Source organism: Dendrobates tinctorius, unplaced genomic scaffold (assembly GCF_039654945.1).
Source record: "Dendrobates tinctorius isolate UK_male_01 unplaced genomic scaffold, ASM3965494v1 ptg000396l, whole genome shotgun sequence".
NCBI classification, from domain to species: Eukaryota; Metazoa; Chordata; class Amphibia; order Anura; family Dendrobatidae; genus Dendrobates; species Dendrobates tinctorius.
Window position 1 is genome coordinate 4,027,925 of NW_027362062.1, and position 20,663 is coordinate 4,048,587.

At 42.8% G+C, this 20,663-nt stretch overlaps 1 protein-coding gene and 1 long non-coding RNA gene across 6 annotated transcripts in view; one reads left to right on the top strand and one right to left on the bottom strand.

The window, feature by feature from the left end:
* Positions 1 to 20,663, bottom strand: part of RABGAP1L (RAB GTPase activating protein 1 like) — a 336,048-nt gene that overhangs the window by 228,273 nt on the left and 87,112 nt on the right. For all 5 annotated transcript variants that reach the window (XM_073563613.1, XM_073563612.1, XM_073563615.1 and 2 more), the window contains 2 exons: positions 18,669 to 18,762; positions 8,284 to 8,437 (listed from right to left, as the gene is read on the bottom strand). In XM_073563613.1, the coding sequence (XP_073419714.1) occupies positions 8,284 to 8,437; positions 18,669 to 18,762 (248 nt within the window). The remainder of the gene's footprint in view (positions 1 to 8,283; positions 8,438 to 18,668; positions 18,763 to 20,663) is intronic.
* Positions 1 to 20,663, top strand: part of LOC141076256 (uncharacterized) — a 114,635-nt gene that overhangs the window by 10,756 nt on the left and 83,216 nt on the right. The window lies entirely within an intron of this gene.

The window sequence follows — 20,663 nt, forward strand, 5'->3', positions numbered from 1 at the left end:
TGGCTTGTACATTCTTTTGATCAAAATTATGTTTACTAAATACCCTTATTATTATTACCTTTATGCATTATTTGCAGTTTATTTTTTTAATTTTTTATTTTAGGATATTTGTGTTTTTTGTTTTCCCAACGCTAGTGTGAAACTAGCCTAATCCACACATAGCAACCAAGTGTCGAAGTCATAAACCAGGAAGTATCTGTTGTGCACATTCCCCCCTCTGTTTGACTTCCTAGCACTCTACACAGGTATATGTCAGTAGCTCAGCGTGATCCATGCGTTCTATTTCCCAGGCCTATGCACATTTTATATTATATATATATACAGACACACACACACACACACACACACACATATATATCTATGCCCTCCCGGGACGCACACCTGGATCTATGTATTGTACTCTGACCTGTAGCTTCTCTTTTACTTCTCTGTGCACAGCTCCAGTCCACAGTCATCAGGACGTCTCCTGTCTATCTGTGGTTCCCTGCCCATGAGTTACTTCTCTGCGGTTTCCAGTAATCTTGCTTCCAGTCAGTGGAGGATCTCACATGCTTGCTTGCGGTTTCCAGTATCAGTATCCACTTACTTGCAGTTTCCAGTATCAACCTGACGGTGGCTGTCTACAGTTTCCAAGATACTAGACTAACTGCAGAGTTTTGTCTGCATCTCCATGATGCCTCCTACCTGTTCGAGGTCTTCAGCAGACCCGGCTACCTGTTCGAGGTCTTCAGCAGACCCAGTTACCTATCAGATGTCTTCATCAACCCGGCTACCTGCCCGAGGTGTCCAGTAACTCTGCTATCTATTTTTTGGCTTTGAGGACTTTATTAAACTTGTGGTTTGCATTCTTCATGTCACTGTTCCACGTGCTCCAGCTGGTGCTGCACCGAAGCCCGTGTGCCCACTCCGACCTTGGACTTAGAGGATATAATTCATAGAGTGAGCCCGCCATACGTAACAGTATCAAAAACAAAGCAGCTTAATGCATGACATCAAAAAGAGACAAAAAACAGTGTCAAAAACACATTAAAAAAACTCACTGAAAAACAATGGAAAAAGAAAAAAAACAAAAAGTAACCTAATTTACATAATAGGGGCAGGAAATCTGTCACATGAAAAACTCACCAAATACTCACAGTGGGAATGTGGCCTAAAAGGAAATGCTTTTTTTGACCCTGTACGTAATACTTGATTGTATGGGATATTGGAATTACATCTTATACTTTACAGTCAATATATTACTTTCATGTCCTAATCTCATGGTACGCACTATATGTCTCAGACGTTCCATTTTATATTATATGGACACGTCTCTAGCAGAATTTGATTAGCTGTAACAGAATTATAAGTGCATCTGAGCATACTTATAGTCATTTTATTGCATGGAGGATAGATTTTCTATCTAAGCGTTATTAATGGTTGTGTCTGGTATTTTGCTCATGCTATATTTCCATTAGATATGTAAAATCTTGATATAGGTGTGCGCACCACTGTGAGCATTGCCTTTTCTTGTTTTTCCTCTAATTACCTCCAATAATGTTGCAGCACCCTAGTTTTACACAGCTAGATAGCCTCTCTTTTTGCCTTGACGGCAACATCTCAAACATCCCAGAAATATAATCACGAGTTTCCACTTTCCATCAGACGCCGTTTGTCTCTACTTTTATTTAACGTATTGAAGTCTTAAGTCAGTTTAGGTTTTTCTTTCCCAGTTTTGCATAGAATCTAATCCATCTGGCTGCTGCAGAAACGGACTGGAAATTTCCACTGATTCTAGTGGTACAAGGAAATAAATAAATTAAGATGTGCCAGAATTTTAGCAAGTGTAGAAAGACTTTAGCTTTGTCAAAATGACAATTAAAACTATTGTGCTGTCTGTGGTGAGGGTTGCATGTAACACCTGAAAGCCATGTCCGCTTTTGTGATTTTTTGTGACTTTTGTGACCGACAGGACTAGAAACAAGCCCTGTCCAGTCTCATCTGGCTCTTCCATCTGTTCTTACTTCTCGCTAATAAAGATTTGCAAAAGTTAGCCAAAAGTAAGGACAGATGAATGGGAACAGGTCTACAAGATCAGACTACACATAGGTTGTTTGTAGTCTGTTTCCATGGAGACCATTGTTCTGTGGATATAAACCGTTAGCATTTTTGTTTTGTTAATTTAAGACCATTTCCAAAGTAGCTTTATTTTTCGTTTTAAATGCATTGTAGCAATAAAAAAATTTAAAAAAGCTTAAAAAATTCTGTAGATATACCGACAAGGAATAATATACCCAGCTTGCAATGTTCACTCTCGTACAGACGCAACGTACAGTGGCCAGTGTGTGTTTCTGTCCAGATTACCTGCGCGGGAATGATCCCTGTGACTTGTGCAGTCCCATCTGGAATAACCCCATTCTATCAAAGAGCTTATTTCCAGCATCTAGACAAGGTGCTGCAGAATGGAGGCGGACGGCAGTAATTAATCAGGGTCTGGCTTCTTGGGAAACCCAATGACCTTCCCTGTCAGTCTCTCACATGTGTCTTCCTGGACAGATTCAATTATGAGAAAATAACACCAGAAAGGAAAGGGAGGGAGCCACGAGCGAGGGCCAAGAACGAGAAAAGACAAGCCTGGATGAGCCAAACATGACGGAATACATTATCCAAAAAAATATACACAACTACATAACTACATATATGTATACGTACAGGAGACATGAGATTTTAATATCTAGATAAATCAACATACAGGTTCCAAATTATAAGGAACTAGATGGTGGCCCAATTCTAACGCATCGGGTATTCTAGAGTATGTACGACGTATGTGAGTGAGGGTTAAAGGGAATCTGTCACCCCATTTTAGCGCTATAAGCTGAGGGCACCGCTATCGGGGGCTTATCTACAGCATTCTGGTGTAGGGTGCGGTGGGTGTCGCTGTCCCGTCCGGCACCTCCCATCTTCATACGGTGATGTCCTCCTCCTTGCTTCTCCCTCGGCTCCTGAGCAGGCGCACTCTGCTCTACTCTATTGAGGGCAGAGTAAAGTACTGCAGTGCGCAGGTGCCGGGAAAGGTCAGAGAGGTCCGGTGCTTGCACACTGCAGTACTCTGCTCTGCCCTCAACAGGGAAGATAAAGTACGTCTGCGCAGGAGCCGAGGGAGAAGCAAGGAGGAGGACATCATCATATGAAGATGGGAGGAGCCGGACGGGACAGCGACACCCACCGGACACCGGGGTGAGTATAATCCAACTCTTTTTTCTTATCTTTCAGGTTACATCAGGGGTTTATCTACAGCATTACAGAATGCTGTAGATAAGCCCCTGATGGCGGTGTCGGCAGCTGATAGGCCAAAAATGGGGTGACAGACTCCCTTCCAGTACCTCAGCTACCCGCCTGGCTGCAGCTTCCAGTACCTCAGCTACCCACCGGCCTGCAGCTTCCAGTACCTCAGCTACCTGTCTGCCTGCAGCTTCCAGTACCTCAGCTACCTATCTGCCTGTGGCTTCCAGTACCTCAGCTACCCATCTGCCTGCGTCTCCCAGTACCTCAGCTATCTGCCTGAGAATTGCAGTATAGATGCTACCAGTTTCTCACGTGCCTCATCTGCCTGCTCCATCGACACGCCCATGCGCCCACCCGGACTTTAGCTTTGGAGGGTCCACCTCACCAATTGACCCTAACAGATGATCTTTCCTGCAGTATAAACAATCATTTCACCCGGCGAACGAGCAAAAAGCTTGTGTGGATGATCGGCAGCTTGTTTAGGCCAAGAACGCTCGTTTGCGACAATTGTGCAGCATAACTGCACCTTCGCAGTCCCCCTAAGTTATCCGGCCATCTTTCACAGGAGGCCAGTGACAGAAGTATTGTGTGAAGACATCGGATCTATGCTTAGTGGAGTCCAGTGTCACACAATCCTATTCTATTCTGGGCTGCATTATTCAGCACCACTGTCAGCTCCCATCAGTTCTGTTATGTGCTGTTGAGAATACTGCTATCAATTTGGGTAGTAAAAATATTTTATGCCCCACTAACTGAGTAACCAGCCGTGTTGCACTATATGAAAGAGATTAATTAGCTATTTAGAAAAAAAAGCCTGAGCTAAGAAAAAGTGCCCGCTTCTGTAAGTAACGAGGATTACAGAAAATACTGAGATGAGACTTTTTTTCCTAAATAAAATAATAAAACGGACAAGAAGCCATTTATCAGATGTTTTTGCAGTTAGGGAACCCAGCCACCAAATTATACAAGAAAAGGGGGCATGGTGGAGTCAGACGCTCCTGATTTATGAAGCGGTGCATGACTCTTGGAAAGTACAACAAAAGTTACAAATTTCTTGGAATCGCACCAAAATTTTGCGACTTTTCAAAGCTTTTACGCCACTTTTTGGGAATAAAGCTTCAATGAACTGAGGCCAATGTAATTTCTAGGCAGATTCCGCCTGAAATCTACTTGCAAAAAAGCAAAAAAGAAAAGAATGAACACAGTGCATAGCGCAATCCATTTCCCTGCACCAATACTACTTTCTCTGCCTTTTGTCACCCGCTGCCTTGTAGAACAACAGAAAGAGACGGGCTAATGTGAATGAATTACAGTTTGAGAGCAAGAACGTATGAAGAACAGACCGAGGGATATTCTGGGAACTGTTCTGTCAGGGTGAAGTCAGAATTTTTAATTTGACAGTATAGACAAGGTTTTCAATGGAAATCAGATTGTTGTTAGGTAATTGTCTTTATTACTGGTGCTGGGCAACCTGACGGTCAAAGATTACCAGTATACAAGCACATAAAATATCATTCCCATAATTATGCTTATTAATTATTCACCTCCAATAAAATAATATCACCTATGCTCGCCTCCTGCGGGCGTCATTCCAGTGATGCTGGCCTGGGTCTCCCAGAGCTCCAGATTGGCTGCAGAGATCATGTGACACAATGTGACGGGAGCCCTTGGAGAGCAAGTGCCGACACTGTTGGATTGGTGCCCGCCAAGGAGGTTCAACACTAAGGAGAACGTAGAAACATGATCTGTAGGGGGCTGTGAGGATGGGGATTGGGAAACACTGCTCTATCTGTATGAGTGAAAGGCAAAGTCCACTGGTGGGAAACATAGGGATTGAGAGGGCTATAAGATGCGGCCACTGCCTTTCAGGGCTTATCTACAGCATTCTATATGCTGTATATAAGCCCCCAATCTGAAAGATAAGAAAAATAAGTCTTATTATACTCACCCGGGAGGGGGGGTGTCGGGCGGTCTGGTCCGAAGGGTGTCGCAGGTCTTGGTCAGGTGCCTTCCATCCTGCCTGCTGTATTGCTCCGGGGCCATAGCGCTTCTGCGTACTGCAGTGCGCAGGCGCTGGAAAAGGTCAGAGAGGCCCAGCACCTGCGCACTGCAGTACTTTGGTCTGCCCTCAACAGCCTACGCAGAAGCGCAATGTCGGGAGGGAGGAAGCAAGCAGGAGGACGGCGTCGCAAGAAGATGGAAGGGGCCGGACCCGACCATCCCCCCAGGTGAGTATAGTAAAACTTATTTTTCTTCTCTTGAAGGTCGGATTGGGGATTATCTACAGCGCTATAGAATGCTGTAGATAAGCCCTGAAAGGCAGTGGCCGCATCTTATAGTGGCCAAAACAGCTGACAAGTGCACTTTAAAAATGTTGCACTGTTTGCATTTATAGACTCTTAGTTTTCCTCAGGGCTGTGGAGTCGGTAAGCCAAACCTGTGACTCCGACTCCTCAATTTCCCTTACACCGACTCCGACTCCAACTCCGACTCCACGACTCCGACTCCCACACATATTGCTTATATTTAAGTGAAAAATTTATTGTAGTACAATGTGAACCTCAGACATTTAATCATTTTTATGATCCAATAATCAAGATATTTAGATAGAACAGAATATATATTGGTGTACTACCCGGTTTTCATTCTTTTTGGTACAGATACGATATGGATAGACAGATATGGATAAATGGATAGATAGAGCAGATTTCTAATCTGCTTTTGCTATTGAAAACATTATCTATGAGCTCAAAAACCTTTCAGGTGATGCAGTTTTTTAAAAAGATGATCAGCTTTTGCAGCTGAAAAACGTATTCTCAAAAAACACAGGAAAAACGCTGTGTGTGAATGTAGCCTTAGATCAGGAATATAACAGCCATTTATAGGACATTTCATAACTTTCCCAAACTCCTATGAAAATATATTCAGCACATCCTGCATTGAATTACTGTACCCAATTTATTATATATTTTAGGAGTCGGAGTCGGTCCATTTTATACCGACTCCAACTCCGACTCCACCAAAATGAGCACCGACTCCGACTCCACGACTCCGACTCCACAGCCCTGGTTTTCCTGCCGACTGCAGGATGCCAAATGAGTTAACTGAGAAACTGTCAGTGAGCTGGTTCTGACCAAGAGTTTATAACTCTTTTATTTCTTTTTCTGAATGTCTTTCTGTTGATGTATGACCACATGAAAGTAAAGCTGTTCTTTGATGTGGTCAAAGAAAGGCATCCATGCCCCATAAGAAATCTTTCCTTGACAGAGTCTTCCCTATCAGTATGTCTTTGGAGTGTGGGAGGAAAACTGAGAACCTGGAGGAAACCCACACAAACATGGGGAGAACATACAAACTCCTTGCAGATGTTGTCCTTGGTGGGATTTTAACCCAGGAGACCAGCACTGCAAGGCAACAGTGCTAACCACCAAGCCACCATACAGTGCTAACTACTGAACCACCATACACTGCTAACCACTGAGGCACCATACAGTGCTACCACTGAGCCACCATACAGTGCTAACCACTGAGTCACCATGCTGTCCCATCACATAAGTTATCTTGAAAATAACCATTAAAGGCATCCAGTGCTTAAGATATATCCGGATTTCTGACAGAAAGCAGATTTCTAAATCAGATATATGTGACACACAAACTATAATTTCAAAGCGATGATGGCTGGAAGCAATCAGAGAGAGTCGACCATTATTTCCTTACTATTAGATCAAGTAACAGGAATCTTTCTACCATTCTCTGTCTCCGTGTTTCCAAAACTTCAGTCCTCAAGGCCCCCCGACAGATCATGTTTTCAGGATTTCCTTGGTATTGCACAGGCGATGGCATTATTATTAAAAGGGGTATTCTCATCTCCAAGATCATATCCCAATATTTAGTAGGTGTACAATAATAATAATAATAATATTAGCAAATATATCCAATTAGAAATGTAGTATAGTTCTTCTGATTAGCTATGTCTCTTACCCCATGTGCAGGGCGTTGCAGTAGCTTAGGTATCCATAGCTATGACCACTCATATAATGACAGTTAGTTAGATGCTAGTGGTCATAACCATGGATACTTAAGCAAGAGCAATGCCCTGCACATGGGGTAAGTGACATAGATTATCAGAACTATACTACATTTCTAATTGGAAGTATTTTCTAATATTATTATACATTGGGATAGGATCATGGTGATAGGAATAAAGCATCAGAAATTGCCACAGGTTCTCTTCACCTGTGCGACCCTAAGGAAATAATGAAAACCTGACGTGTTGAGGGGCTCTATCTGTATGACCTAAAGGCACAATCCATGGTAAGAAGTGATATTTTCATTTTAGGGATAATGGGGTTGGACAATCAGGATACCATTTTTCATTCATTCTGATAAAATGTAAATATGAATGAATGAATGAAATATGAAAGAACAACTAAAAATCACAGCAAAAACTTACTTCTAATCTTTGGAACGCCAAATCAATCTCATTGGTATATTGACGTGTAAAGCTCTTTGGGTTGACATGGCGCACACTATTAAAGTCCCCGTTACAAAACACTAATGGCAGCCAATAATGACCAGTTTAGCTTGCAGCCTATAAGGTATGGGGGCACCGGCCGACTGATCGTGGGGAGACAGGTCGATTGGATGTGTTTGATTTTGGACAGCAAATTGCAGTCAGTCAGCGGCTTTCCCATAGAGAACACATGGAGTATGAGAGAGTGCGCAAAGATGGCTGTCAAACGAACAATCGGCAGAAGTGTCATCAGCCACAAATAGTGTATGGCCGGCTTAATTCTGGATAAGTATCAAAGTCATTGTGGCAATATGAAAGTCGAGCCATGGACTGGATGGCTCCGTAATGGTCAGCATCCAGACTCAACTTCCTTGGATACGTCGTATATCCAAAAGACACTTATTAGTAGGATGCAAATCTTGCATTTAAAAATATGAAAATATAACATTAATTTGATCAGCGAATAGAAAATTGAATACAAATTATGAATCCAAAAACTTTCTTACTTTTACGATGAGGTTCTTGTACTTCTCCATCATTTCTTGATCCTCGTGGCAGCCGGCAAGAAGTTGCCAAACTTCAGCTCTTAGTGCCTCCGGGACCCCTCCTCTCTTCACCAATGATGACAGCCCCTTTGGTCTCAAGCTCAGATTGCTGTGCCTAAATAGGGGAGGATGCAAGAGTGAGTCAGAAGAAGGAATTCCAACATCGACAGGTTTTTTTTTCACAATAACTTAACACTTAGCAGCATCAGGAAAGGAGGAGTCAATGTGCACGCCCTTAGAACTTTGAATAAACGCCCAGTTGCACTACAAGCAGAGATTTCACATACTGTGCTTGCTCAAAGAGAAATAAATGTGACTCTCTCTGTAATGGAGCGACGCGGCGCAAAACAGAAAATAAGTGGCAGAATTGGGAGCTGAGGCATATTTACAAGGTATTTAACTAAATTTTTGGAGTAAATGACAGGTCCTCGTCTAACATCTAAAATTCAAACAATCACAATGACAGACACACATGGATCATGTTGCCTGAGATCATGGTGTCCGCTTCCTGTAATAAGGATGAGCCACAAATTAACAAGGACCCATATAAAGAGAAATTGGCACACTAATGTAATACTAGTAAAATATAAATACGTACAATAGAACAAACTGGCGGTAAAGTTCTGGGCGACATGAGCAGAATAATAAATATTTATTTTATATGCAGGAAAAATTAAATCAACCTGGAATTTGCGTACAGCAGGGTTCTTGTGCTCGGATCAGTATAACAACCAAGGTGGATGCCCCATGTGTATTGCCACAAAACTGCAGCTTCATCAGGGGTAAGTATTGGTACACAGTGTACTTTATATAGAAACATATACAGTAATTCATATAAAATCCAAAATACTTATTTCCTGAGGAGCAGCATCATGGCAACACAAGGAGGGCGTCTAAACGGTGACAGGCAAGGATACCGAATAGATCCATACTTACCCCCTGATGAAGCTGCAGCTTTGTGGCGATACCGTAGGGTTATATTTGATCCCATTACCAAGATCCAGCTGCACTCGAATACATCTCAATTTATTCAGTATCCAGAGTAAGTGCCAAGTGCAGAAATCTTCATTCTTGCATGCCTTGGCTGCCATCAATGAGGATATTAATGGTTGTCGGAGGAATGCTCAGCCAACCCTGACTGCACTTGAGTAAGATCCGCTGAGTGATCAGTTTGGATCTCGGAACCCAAATTACACTTTAACATTACAAATACTACGCCATTCACCATCTTTGAAAACTTCTCTATGTGCCCTGTAAAGGCTACAAACCAAATTTATCACCCATCGTTTGCCACCTGCATCACTTGCTCATGGCAATGAAAACTAGAAAACTGTAAAATAGAATTATCATTTGCAAGGACTGTATGGATTTTACAGGATGTGCTGTGGTTTTATCAGTATTGGTAGTGAAGGTTTGAAAAGCGATATTCACTAGGACCATTGGGTCTTCCCCTACAGATCATCTTATATTAAACAACAGGGAGGAAAAAAAAAAAAAAGACTATTATTAGGCGCACAGAAATACAACATTTCTCCTCTTTATATTCAGGTCTGGCTGCTATACAAAATTCTGAAACATAGGGTTAGTAATAAAAAAAAAAAAAAAAGACCATTCCCTAGAGGTGCCCAGAAAAAGAGTCTTACGTTTTATCAATTTCTAATAAATATTCTGCAAATGAATCTCCGGCCAGGCAACAACGCAAACCTGAGACATGTACATTGGCCTCCAGCTCTCTCACCCTTTACCTGAGCCCAGATCTTTAAATAAAGCCCACAGCTATTTCAGTACTTGTACACCTGGGCAACACCAGAACGTCTTCTAATGGTTTTATAAATCATATTGACAGGTCATTTTCAAGCGGGCAGACGGCAATGGAAGTGGCTTCTAAAAACGAGAAGCTATAAAAGGGTCTTCACCAAAAGATGATGAACTTTCCTATAAAATGATCTCAAAAAGTTTTCAAAATGACTTGCTTGGACTTACAAAAATAATTACAACTTTTTCAACTTAATCCCTCTTCCCACCCACTTCTGATTACCTCCTCACTTAATGACTTTGCGCCTTGGTGACTATGTGTGATAGACACAATGACATGATAAAAAAAAAACATCTAAGATGCAGAAAAGACCTCGCTACTGAGGACAGGTGCTGATAATAGATCATGTGATGAAGTTATAAAAGGATGCAACAGTGGCTTATTTCGGAGAGGAGAAAGGATTGGATATATTGAAATCCATCCCAGGATCGGGCATATTGAAATTCAACCCAGCTTTTGACATCGGAAGAGAAAGGACATAACAAAACAGATAGTCAGCCAACCCTAGTGAGCTTGGGCAATATTTATCTATGCCCGCCTTAAAGGGAATGGAATCAGTAATCTGAGAGCAGCATGATGTAGAGGCTGAAAACCTGATTCCACAGTTGCGCCACTTGTTGCGTCAATAAAATCAGCGTCGTGTCAGCAGGAGATTATCACTGCAGGACTACGTGTCTGCGCCTCCTTGTCCTCCTGCTCTGTTTAACGCCGCCCCCACCACTGATTGCACATAAAAGCTTCCAATCTGAGGTGTGGGTGGGGTTATACACAGCTCAGAATTCTGAGCACTGCTAGATCTGCATCAGAGAACTGCGATTGTATCAAGTTTGCAAGAATCAGACTAGCATAGCAAGTGACCCATCGCTGGAATCAGGGTCTCAGCCCCTATATATCAGGCTGCTCTCAGATTAGCAGATAGCAAAAACTTGCTCACAGATTCCCTTTAATTCATGTTAAGCCCAAAGAATGTTCTATTTTAAAAATCATCTAATGTTTAAAGTCACAATTAACACCTGTTTTTGAAGATCTGAACACCATCATATGTAAGGACTCGGTGTTGCTGATATCAACGGATAATGCCAAACCTGTTTTGGGGTCTACACAGATCATGTTATGGAATAGACGGTGGAGGTTTAACCCTGGACTGAGCAAATTTAATATTACACTTTTGGCTCTAAGTTGGAACATACTTTTAAAATTTACAAAATATCTTCATACTTTTTATCAGCGCCCTAGTGATAGCATTCTGCCTGCAGCCGATGGTTACACTTTCAATTGAAATGCAACAAAAAGGCCTAAAAATATAAATATCATTTTCTCTCCTGACATATACTAATTTACCTGGCCCGCTTTCAAGCTTAATTAAAAAAAGCTACCTAAGATCTAAGAGGAGACAAGAAAAACGAAAATGTGCAGAACATTTTAATTGGCGTTCTAGTCTGGTCTTATTCTCCTCCATCAGGACAAAGGAAAGTACAGAGACAATTCTTTCCCGGTTTCAGAAAGGAACTAAACTCCGGGAGCAACATGCTCATCAAATTTAATAAACACCATCTCACACTTGGGACATTCGGTGCTAATTGCTGCCACCGATTTTTAATGCACTGAATAAAGGACAATGAGTGAAGATCAGCATTCAAACTCCAAAAAGTTCATTTACATAACAGAAAAAAAAAAAATTATTATAACTCGTGGATATCATGGGAGGTGCTGACTATTGCTACCATGCACAATATTTGTGGATTTGAGGGTTTAGAGATCATGAAACTTTATATATATTCTAAGGCCGTGCTTACTGCATGTGTTGGGGGACACTAGCTTGGCCACGGGATTCAGTCACACAGGAACGATTTCTCCATTAAACAGTCCATGCGGTTTATTATGCACTCATAAACCACTGTAACATATAGTACATAATACACGACTTCCTTCATTAGACAGACACTACACCCGCAAGTCCTCCTCTGCCTAGTTCCCGGAGGTGTCTCTACTTGCACAGCATTACACGACATTAGTTCGCAGTCTCTAATCACGCTGGACCTCACTTCGTCCAGTTACCGTGGGTGACCGCACTGTTGTGAGTTCATTTTCCACTCCGTCACTGAGGCCTGGTGAACTCCCTATTCTAGTGAAGGAAGGTAGTGAGCCTGATTATCAGGCACCTGGGACTAATGAAGACGATTGGCTGAGTGGAGTCACTGACTGGATTTAAGGCAGCCTACGCCCTTTCTGCCCTGCGGGTGATTTCTCTGTGGACTCTTTGACACCAGTCTGATTCCTGCTCTCCTAAAGCTAAGTTTGCTGTTTTGCCTTTTTGCATCTAAGATTTGTTTTTGTTTTTCTTGCTTTTTGGATTCTGCCACTCCCTGCTGGAGTGTGCAGTGTTCCTTGAGCTCTGTTTTCTGAAAGTACCTGAGTGCTGATTTAGTTTTTGAAGCTTAGTTGCTTCAGGGCCATTTTTATATCAGCTTGTTGGCTTTTGTCTCTGATAGGGTTTTGGCAGATTGCAGACAGCAGCCTTCCTATCCGTTCCTATCTAGGTAGTTTTTGGGCCCCGTCTTTGCTCAGCCTGTCTTTCTGTCTGTGTAAGTGTTTTCATCTTGCTTCACCGTCATTATATGTGGGGGGCTGCCTATTGCTTTGGGGTCTGCTCTGGGGCAGTTAGATTTCCCCTTTCCTTCTTTAGGTCTACGTATCTCTCCGGCTGTGATCGAGGGGCCTAGGTCATCGTAGGAACCCCCCACGGCTACTGCTAGTTGTGTTGATAGGTTCAGGGGTCTGCAATCTGATAGTTGCCAACTTCTCTGGTTTTCAGGACTTAGCTAGCATTTCTGTTTTTGCCTCCTACGGTGACTCATTCATAACAGAATCACCCGCCCAACCGCAGATCCTGGGGTACTCAATAGCAGGAAAGAATTGTGTTTAAAAAAAAAAAAAAAAAGGTGTGTGTATATTCTTTCCTCTATATCTCTGAGGCCGTAGGGGGATTTTTTTTTTCTCTCAATGGAGATAAAGCAAGTGTCTAATCGTGTGGAGCAGCTCGCTGCTGAAGTGCGAGGAAATTCCACCTATCTTGCTCGTTCACATGCTGTTGAACCAAAGATCCCCACACCTGATGTATTTTTTGGGGATCGATCTAAATTTTTGAGTTTCAAAAATAATTGTAAATTATTTTTTGCTTTGAAGCCTAACTCGTCATGGAGCCCCGCGCAGCAGGTTAAAATTGTCATCTCTTTGCTGCGCGGCGATCCCCAGGATTGGGCGTTTTCTTTGAAACCAGATGACCCTATTCTGACTAATGTGAACGCATTTTTTCAAGCCTTGGGGTTGCTGTACGACGAACCTAATGCTATTGATCAGGCTGAAAAGACCCTGTTAGCATTGAACCAGGGTAGAGAATCTGCAGAGTTGTACTGTCAAAAGTTCCGAAAGTGGGCGGTCCTTACTACCTGGAATGATAGTGCCTTGGCTGCTCTCTTTCGGAAGGGTTTGTCAGAAGCCGTAAAAGATACTATGGTGGGATTTCCTGTTCCCTCTGGTCTGGACGATTCTATGTCTTTAGCCATTCTGGTAGATCGGCGTTTACGTGAACGCAGGATTACACGAGAGGTGTTGCCACCGGTTGAACAGACGTCTGAACCTATGCAATGTGATAGAGTTTTGTCTAAGGCGCAACGTCAGGAATTCAGAAGGCGTAATAAGCTGTGTTTTTTCTGTGGAGATACCTCACATGTTATTTCTGTTTGTCCTAAACGTGAGAAACGCTTTGCACACACGTTTTCTGTTGGTGGGGTTCAGCCTAAGTTTCTTTTGGCGATTACTCTGATCTGTTCCCTGTCCACATTTTCCGCCAAGGCTTTTGTGGATTCGGGAGCAGCGCTAAACCTAATGGACTTGGATTTTGCTACACGTTGTGGATTTCCGTTGACACCTCTGCAGACGCCTATCCCTTTGAGGGGGATTGATGCTACCCCTCTGGCTAAAAATAAACCTCAGTTTTGGACCCAGTTGGTCATGCGGGTCGCCCCAGACCACCAAGAAAATTGCAGATTTTTGGTGTTGCATGGTCTGCATGATGCCGTTGTTCTGGGGTTTCCCTGGTTGCAGATTCATATTCCAGTTTTGGATTGGAAGTCTGTGTCTGTGGTGAGTTGGGGTTGCCGGTGTACCTTTAGTGAGGCTCCGGTTTTTTCCACCTCTCCTCAGTCGCATGAGGTTCCTGACTATTTGGCGGACTACTATGATGTATTTAGTGAGAATGAGTCTGCGTCCTTGCCTCCTCATAGGAGTTATGACTGTGCTATTGAACTAAACCTGGGGTGTAAATTTCCTAAGGGTTGGCTCTTCAATTTATCTGTACCCGAGCACGAGGCTATGCGGTCCTATATTAAGGAGGCGTTGGAGAAGGGTCATATTAGACCATCCTCTTCACCCTTAGGTGCCATTTTTTTTTTTGTGGCCAAGAAGGATGGTTATTTAAGGCCTTGTATTATCGTGCCCTCAATAAAATTACTATTAAATATCAGTATCCGTTACCCCTGATTTCGGATCTATTCTCTAGAGTTAGAGGTGCTTGCTGGTTTACCAAGCTTGACCTCAGGGGGGCGTATAATCTTATCCGCATTAAGCAGGGGGATGAATGGAAGACGGCGTTTAATACTCCGGAGGGACATTTTGAGTACCTGGTGATGCCTTTTGGGCTCACTAATGCCCCTTCTGTCTTCCAGTGCTTCATGAACGATATTTTCCGAGACTTTGTCGATAAATTTTTGATTATCTATCTGGATGATATTTTGATCTTCTCCAAGGATTGGGATTCTCATGTGGAACATATTCGGACTGTGTTCCGGATCTTGAGAGAGAATTCTCTGTATGTCAAAGGATCAAAATGCCTTTTTGGAGTACAGAGAATTTCTTTTTTTCTGATTTATTTTGTCTCCGTCAACTATTGAAATGGACCCGGCCAAGGTACAGGCCATTTATGATTGGGTTCAGCCCACTTCTTTGAAGTGTGCAGTGTTCCTTGAGCTCTGTTTTCTGAAAGTACCTGAGTGCTGATTTAGTTTTTGAAGCTTAGTTGCTTCAGGGCCATTTTTATATCAGCTTGTTGGCTTTTGTCTCTGATAGGGTTTTGGCAGATTGCAGACAGCAGCCTTCCTATCCGTTCCTATCTAGGTAGTTTTTGGGCCCCGTCTTTGCTCAGCCTGTCTTTCTGTCTGTGTAAGTGTTTTCATCTTGCTTCACCGTCATTATATGTGGGGGGCTGCCTATTGCTTTGGGGTCTGCTCTGGGGCAGTTAGATTTCCCCTTTCCTTCTTTAGGTCTATGTATCTCTCCGGCTGTGATCGAGGGGTCTAGGTCATCGTAGGAACCCCCCACGGCTACTGCTAGTTGTGTTGATAGGTTCAGGTGTCTGCAATCTGATAGTTGCCAACTTCTCTGGTTTTCAGGACTTAGCTAGCATTTCTGTTTTTGCCTCCTACGGTGACTCATTCATAACACCGCACAGTTCACAGAAATCCCTTTTATCTGGAGTTACCTTCCTGGAGCTCCTGCTCCACACACTGACCCTCCTGTCAGTCCTGGTTCCCAGGGAAGCTGCCCAACTGGGATCACCATCCCGGACAATGGCTTGCTCACCAGACCACCTGACAGTTCCAGACCCTCAGCCGGACGGTAGCTCCCCAACGCAGTGCCATCATCGACTCTGCCAGTCCATGGTCTCACCCCGTGCTCTTCAGGAAACCGATCCTAATCCCAGGATCTTCCAACACAGGCCATCCAGGACCTTACCCTCTAACCATTCAGGTCCACACACTCTTACAATGTGACCCAACCAAAGTCACGCTATGTAGCTGTAGCCACCCCCACAAGTGGGCGGAGTATGTGTGGTTAGTCAGTCCTGCCCAGCTCTCCGACTAACCCTGTAAGCCCCACTAGTAAACTAAACAAAACACTTGTGGAACTACAAGTCCCAGAGCAACAACATTTCGGGCTTACAGCGCAGACTTCCTCTGCAACACATATCGGACACTTACAACAATGCCGGCCACTGTCTCACTATCACCATTACACCTCCATGCGTATCCTGAGGAGCACATACAGCTCCCCCTAGCTGTAATAAAGGTCACTGCCGCCTCACAATATTATATATATATATATATACACACACACATTAATATATCACGCATACACACATGGGGGGGTGTCGACGGGGGTTCTGTTTATTGCCTCTCTTATTTTATACCAGTCTGAGCCATTAAAAAAAAAAAGTCTATATCCTACTGACATTGCTGAACATAGCTAAAAATGTCCCCACCACCAAAAAATAATATATATATTTGTGCTTCCAGTAGACAGCACAGATCAGCAGCAAAAAACATGTTAAAAAGCTAATTTTACGTTTATTCTCCGTGTCTTAACAATATTTTAGTTTTGACAATGGAATCAATCTTTATTTTTTCGAATTTTTTTTTTTTTTACCATTTAGCAAGTTTTATTTCAAGACCCCAATAAAGGACTCACGCGCCGCCTAACAAATAAATGTATATATCTAAATCCACCGGCAATCCCCGATGGTGGGCAACAATTGAATAATTTGTGATAAATAAGTGTATAGGAATAAGCTTTAGGGGGAGGATAAGATGTAAAAGAAGAGCTCATTCTCCGAGAGATGACTTCATTTCACACCCCGCAGCCCGCGTCTCGCAACGATTAACAGGAAAATATATTGTTGCTTTGTTAAATCACTTCTCGAATGAGAACTCTATTTTGAATGCGAGACAAAAGAAAAAAAAAAAAAAAAAACACACATTTCTAGGTATAACCCCCAATGGAATTCAGAATATAACATAGCGGTGTTCACAGTGTAAGGATTATTCCTGTGATCGCATGGGACCGGATGCTTTGGGAGGCTGGAGACCGACTGGTGCTACTTAAGGCGAATAGAACCCATACGTCAGCATTAGAGAGCCGTATTAACAGCGATTCCCGAAAAATACACGTATAATCTCAATCCGCCCACCCGCCATTGAATGAAAAAAATCTGATAAAGCATGGCCGGTGCGATTCCCTATGGCTTCCATGTCAGCTCATCAGTAGACTCAAGCCATTTTACCACAACCTACAATGAATGATGCGCGGTTTGGAAAATTGTTTCTCAGAATTGGATAGATATTTCCATCCATCCGTCCCTTGGACTTTGAATGAAGAATTGGTGCACACGTTCATTCACCGTTCTTGTGATTAGTGGGATCCACGACGATCAGTAACGTGTCCTTAGTACACCACCTTTTTGTTCCATCGCATTCATTTTCAGTCTATTCGTTCAAGAAGTTAAAGTTAAACATTTAATTTTATCATTGATCAACATTTGCAAATATATAGATCTTTGTAATAGACTGCATTACTTTATTTTGCTTCCATATATCTTAAACCAGCACGGAGTGGCTCTGCCAAATATTCATGCTCTTTTACAAGCTGCTTTGAACTGCTGCTTGGGAAAGAACCAGCAATCAAAACACTCTCCCCTGTGCAAGCTTCTCTGCTCCCCTCCCGCACACAAAATTGCACCTGAGTATATGGATTAGTACAACAGCACGAACTAGGCAGTAAAAACACGGAGCGGCTTTGCAAGATAGTTTCCAGCCGGCGACTGCCGTCACCAACAGCTAATCGGTGGCAGTGCCAGTTGTTGGACCCCGACCGATCAGACATTGATGACCTAATCTAAGGATAGGTCATCAATGATAAAGTAGTCAACAACCTCTTTTTACTAGCCTCTAAGTAGAAACCACAACCATCTAGCTCACCGAGAGCAAAATTTTATTACCCATTTTATTATAGGGTTCTATTTTTTTTCCTTTTCTTTTCCCTTTTTTATTATTTTTTCTATTTACTCATCAAAGTTCAGGTGCAAAAGGGCGGAGAACAGAAAAATTTGCTATATTTCTTAGCGGAATATGGGAGGGAAAAATAAAGAGTATCCAACCAAGGTCCCAACATCAATTTGTATTGATGCATGGTGTTTCACCTCTGATACACTCCTTTTTCCATAAATATAAAATTATTCAATTTGCTCTTCAGTTCTGTTAAGGTTTGAGAGTTCGAGTCTATCCTATCCAGCATTAATAATTTACGTGCCTGAAAAAGAACCCTTGAAATGCACAAGACCATTGGGGAGTCTACATTCAGATTTTCCTCTTGAAGATCCAGAATACATCTCTTGGGCTCTGGTTGGCGCACTCCAGCTCCAAAAAGTTTCTATTAAAGTACATTCCCATATGATATGGGGTAGGTGACCATTCTCACTACCACATCTAGAACATTCTGCATTCAGATGGGCCTCCATTTAAAAAAAAAAAAAAATTCAAGGTAGTTAATCAACACCTTCTTGCAAAACTTATCATTTTAGCCAAAAATATTTTCATTTTAGTAAAAAAAAAAAAAAAAAAAAGCGGTGCCTGCACAAGCTAAGAAAAAAAAAGAAAATAATAAGAAGAATAATCTGGTACAGACAATTCTATCTTACCATTTATGAAGCAGCTGCCCCCAGCATCCTAATATCTTCTCAGGACATTCTTTGGAAACATCTCCAGAACCACTCCAGAGTTCACTGTCGCTCTCTGTATAGAGATATATTCGGTCAATAGATGATAGAAGGATGTTCTACACATGGCCATGGACTCTACTGTATTCCCTGCTATTTTGTGCGCTATTGGATCATTTATTATTACCGGTATATAACCCCCCGGCATCTCCCCTCGTCAAACAAGCAACTTCTGTCAAGCATCATGACGACATTCTCTCTGCAGCCGAAACGTCGTGTTACATGACAGACACTGAGCTGAACATTTGTCCTACCCCTAGAATGCTCATACAAAGCGCCAAACCAAAACAAGCACCCTCTCCCCATAATGTGCAGATGTACATAATAAAAATCATGAAAACGTTGATCGGGGATAAGATACTGATTGTAGGAAGTCCATCTGCTGGGAACTACAGTGAACCCAAAAATTAAGCTCCAGAACACTAGAATGGGCACTAAGATGCTCCATCTGGAAAGAAATAAAGATGCTCGTGCTCGACAAATGAAGGTGCTCGTGCTCGACAAATGAAGGTGCTCGTGCTCGACCTACGCAACATTTATTGTCGATGGCACTGCTGGAAAAAGCCACGTATAGCGCTCTGGTATTTCTCATTCACAGTATATAGTAAAAACAGAAGAGTAACTTGGAGTTTGAATGGTTATGAAGACTTCGGGGACTTCTTTTTTTCCCTCAGGTAACAAACCTAGCTGACTCCAATAATGGGAAAGGTGGTCTCTCCTTATACGTGATGTAATGGTGGGTACTTTTTGACTACTGTAGGAGACTGCACACATACCCTGTGGATATACACTCACTGGCCACTTTATTAGGTACACCATGCTAGTAACGGGTTGGACCCCCTTTTGCCTTCAGAACTGCCTCAATTCTTCGTGGCAGAGATTCAACAAGGTGCTGGAAGCATTCCTCAGAGATTTTGGACCATATTGACATGATGGCATCACACAGTTGGCGCAGATTTGTCGGCTGCACATCCCTGATGCGAATCTCCCGTTCCACCACATCCCAAAGATGCTCTATTGGATTGAGATCTGGTGACTGAGGAGGCCATTTGAGTACAGTGAACTCATTGTCATGTTCAAGAAACCAATCTGAGATGATTCGAGCTTTATGACATGGCGCATTATCCTGCTGAAAGTAGCCATCAGATGTTGGGTACATTGTGGTCATAAAGGGATGGACATGGTCAGCAACAATACTCAGGTAGGCTGTGGCGTTGCAACGATGCTCAATTGGTACCAAGGGGCCCAAAGAGTGCCAAGAAAAAATTCCCCACACCATGACACCACCACCACCAGCCTGATCCGTTGATACAAGGCAGGATGGATCCATGCTTTCATGTTGTTTACGCCAAATTCTGACCCTACCATCCGAATGTCGCAGCAGAAATCGAGACTCATCAGACCAGGCAACGTTTTTCAAATCTTCTACTGTCCAATTTCGATGAGCTTGTGCAAATTGTAGCCTCAGTTTCCTGTTCTTAGCTGAGAGGAGTGGTACCCGGTGTGGTCTTCTGCTGCTGTAGCCCATCTGCCTCAAAGTTCGACGCACTGTGCGTTCACAGATGCTCTTCTGCCTACCTTGGTTGTAACGGGTGGCAATTTGAGTCACTGTTGCCTTTCTATCAGCTCGAACCAGTCTGCCCATTCTCCTCTGACCTCTGGCATCAACAAGGCATTTCCGGCCACAGAACTGCCGCTCACTGGATTTTTTTTCTTTTTCGGACCATTCTCTGTAAACCCTAGAGATGGTTGTGCGTGAAAATCCCAGTAGATCAGCAGTTTCTGAAATACTCAGACCAGCCCTTCTGGCACCAACAATCATGCCACGTTCAAAGGCACTCAAATCACCTTTCTTCCCCATACTGATGCTCGGTTTGAACTGCAGGAGATTGTCTTGACCATGTCTACATGCCTAAA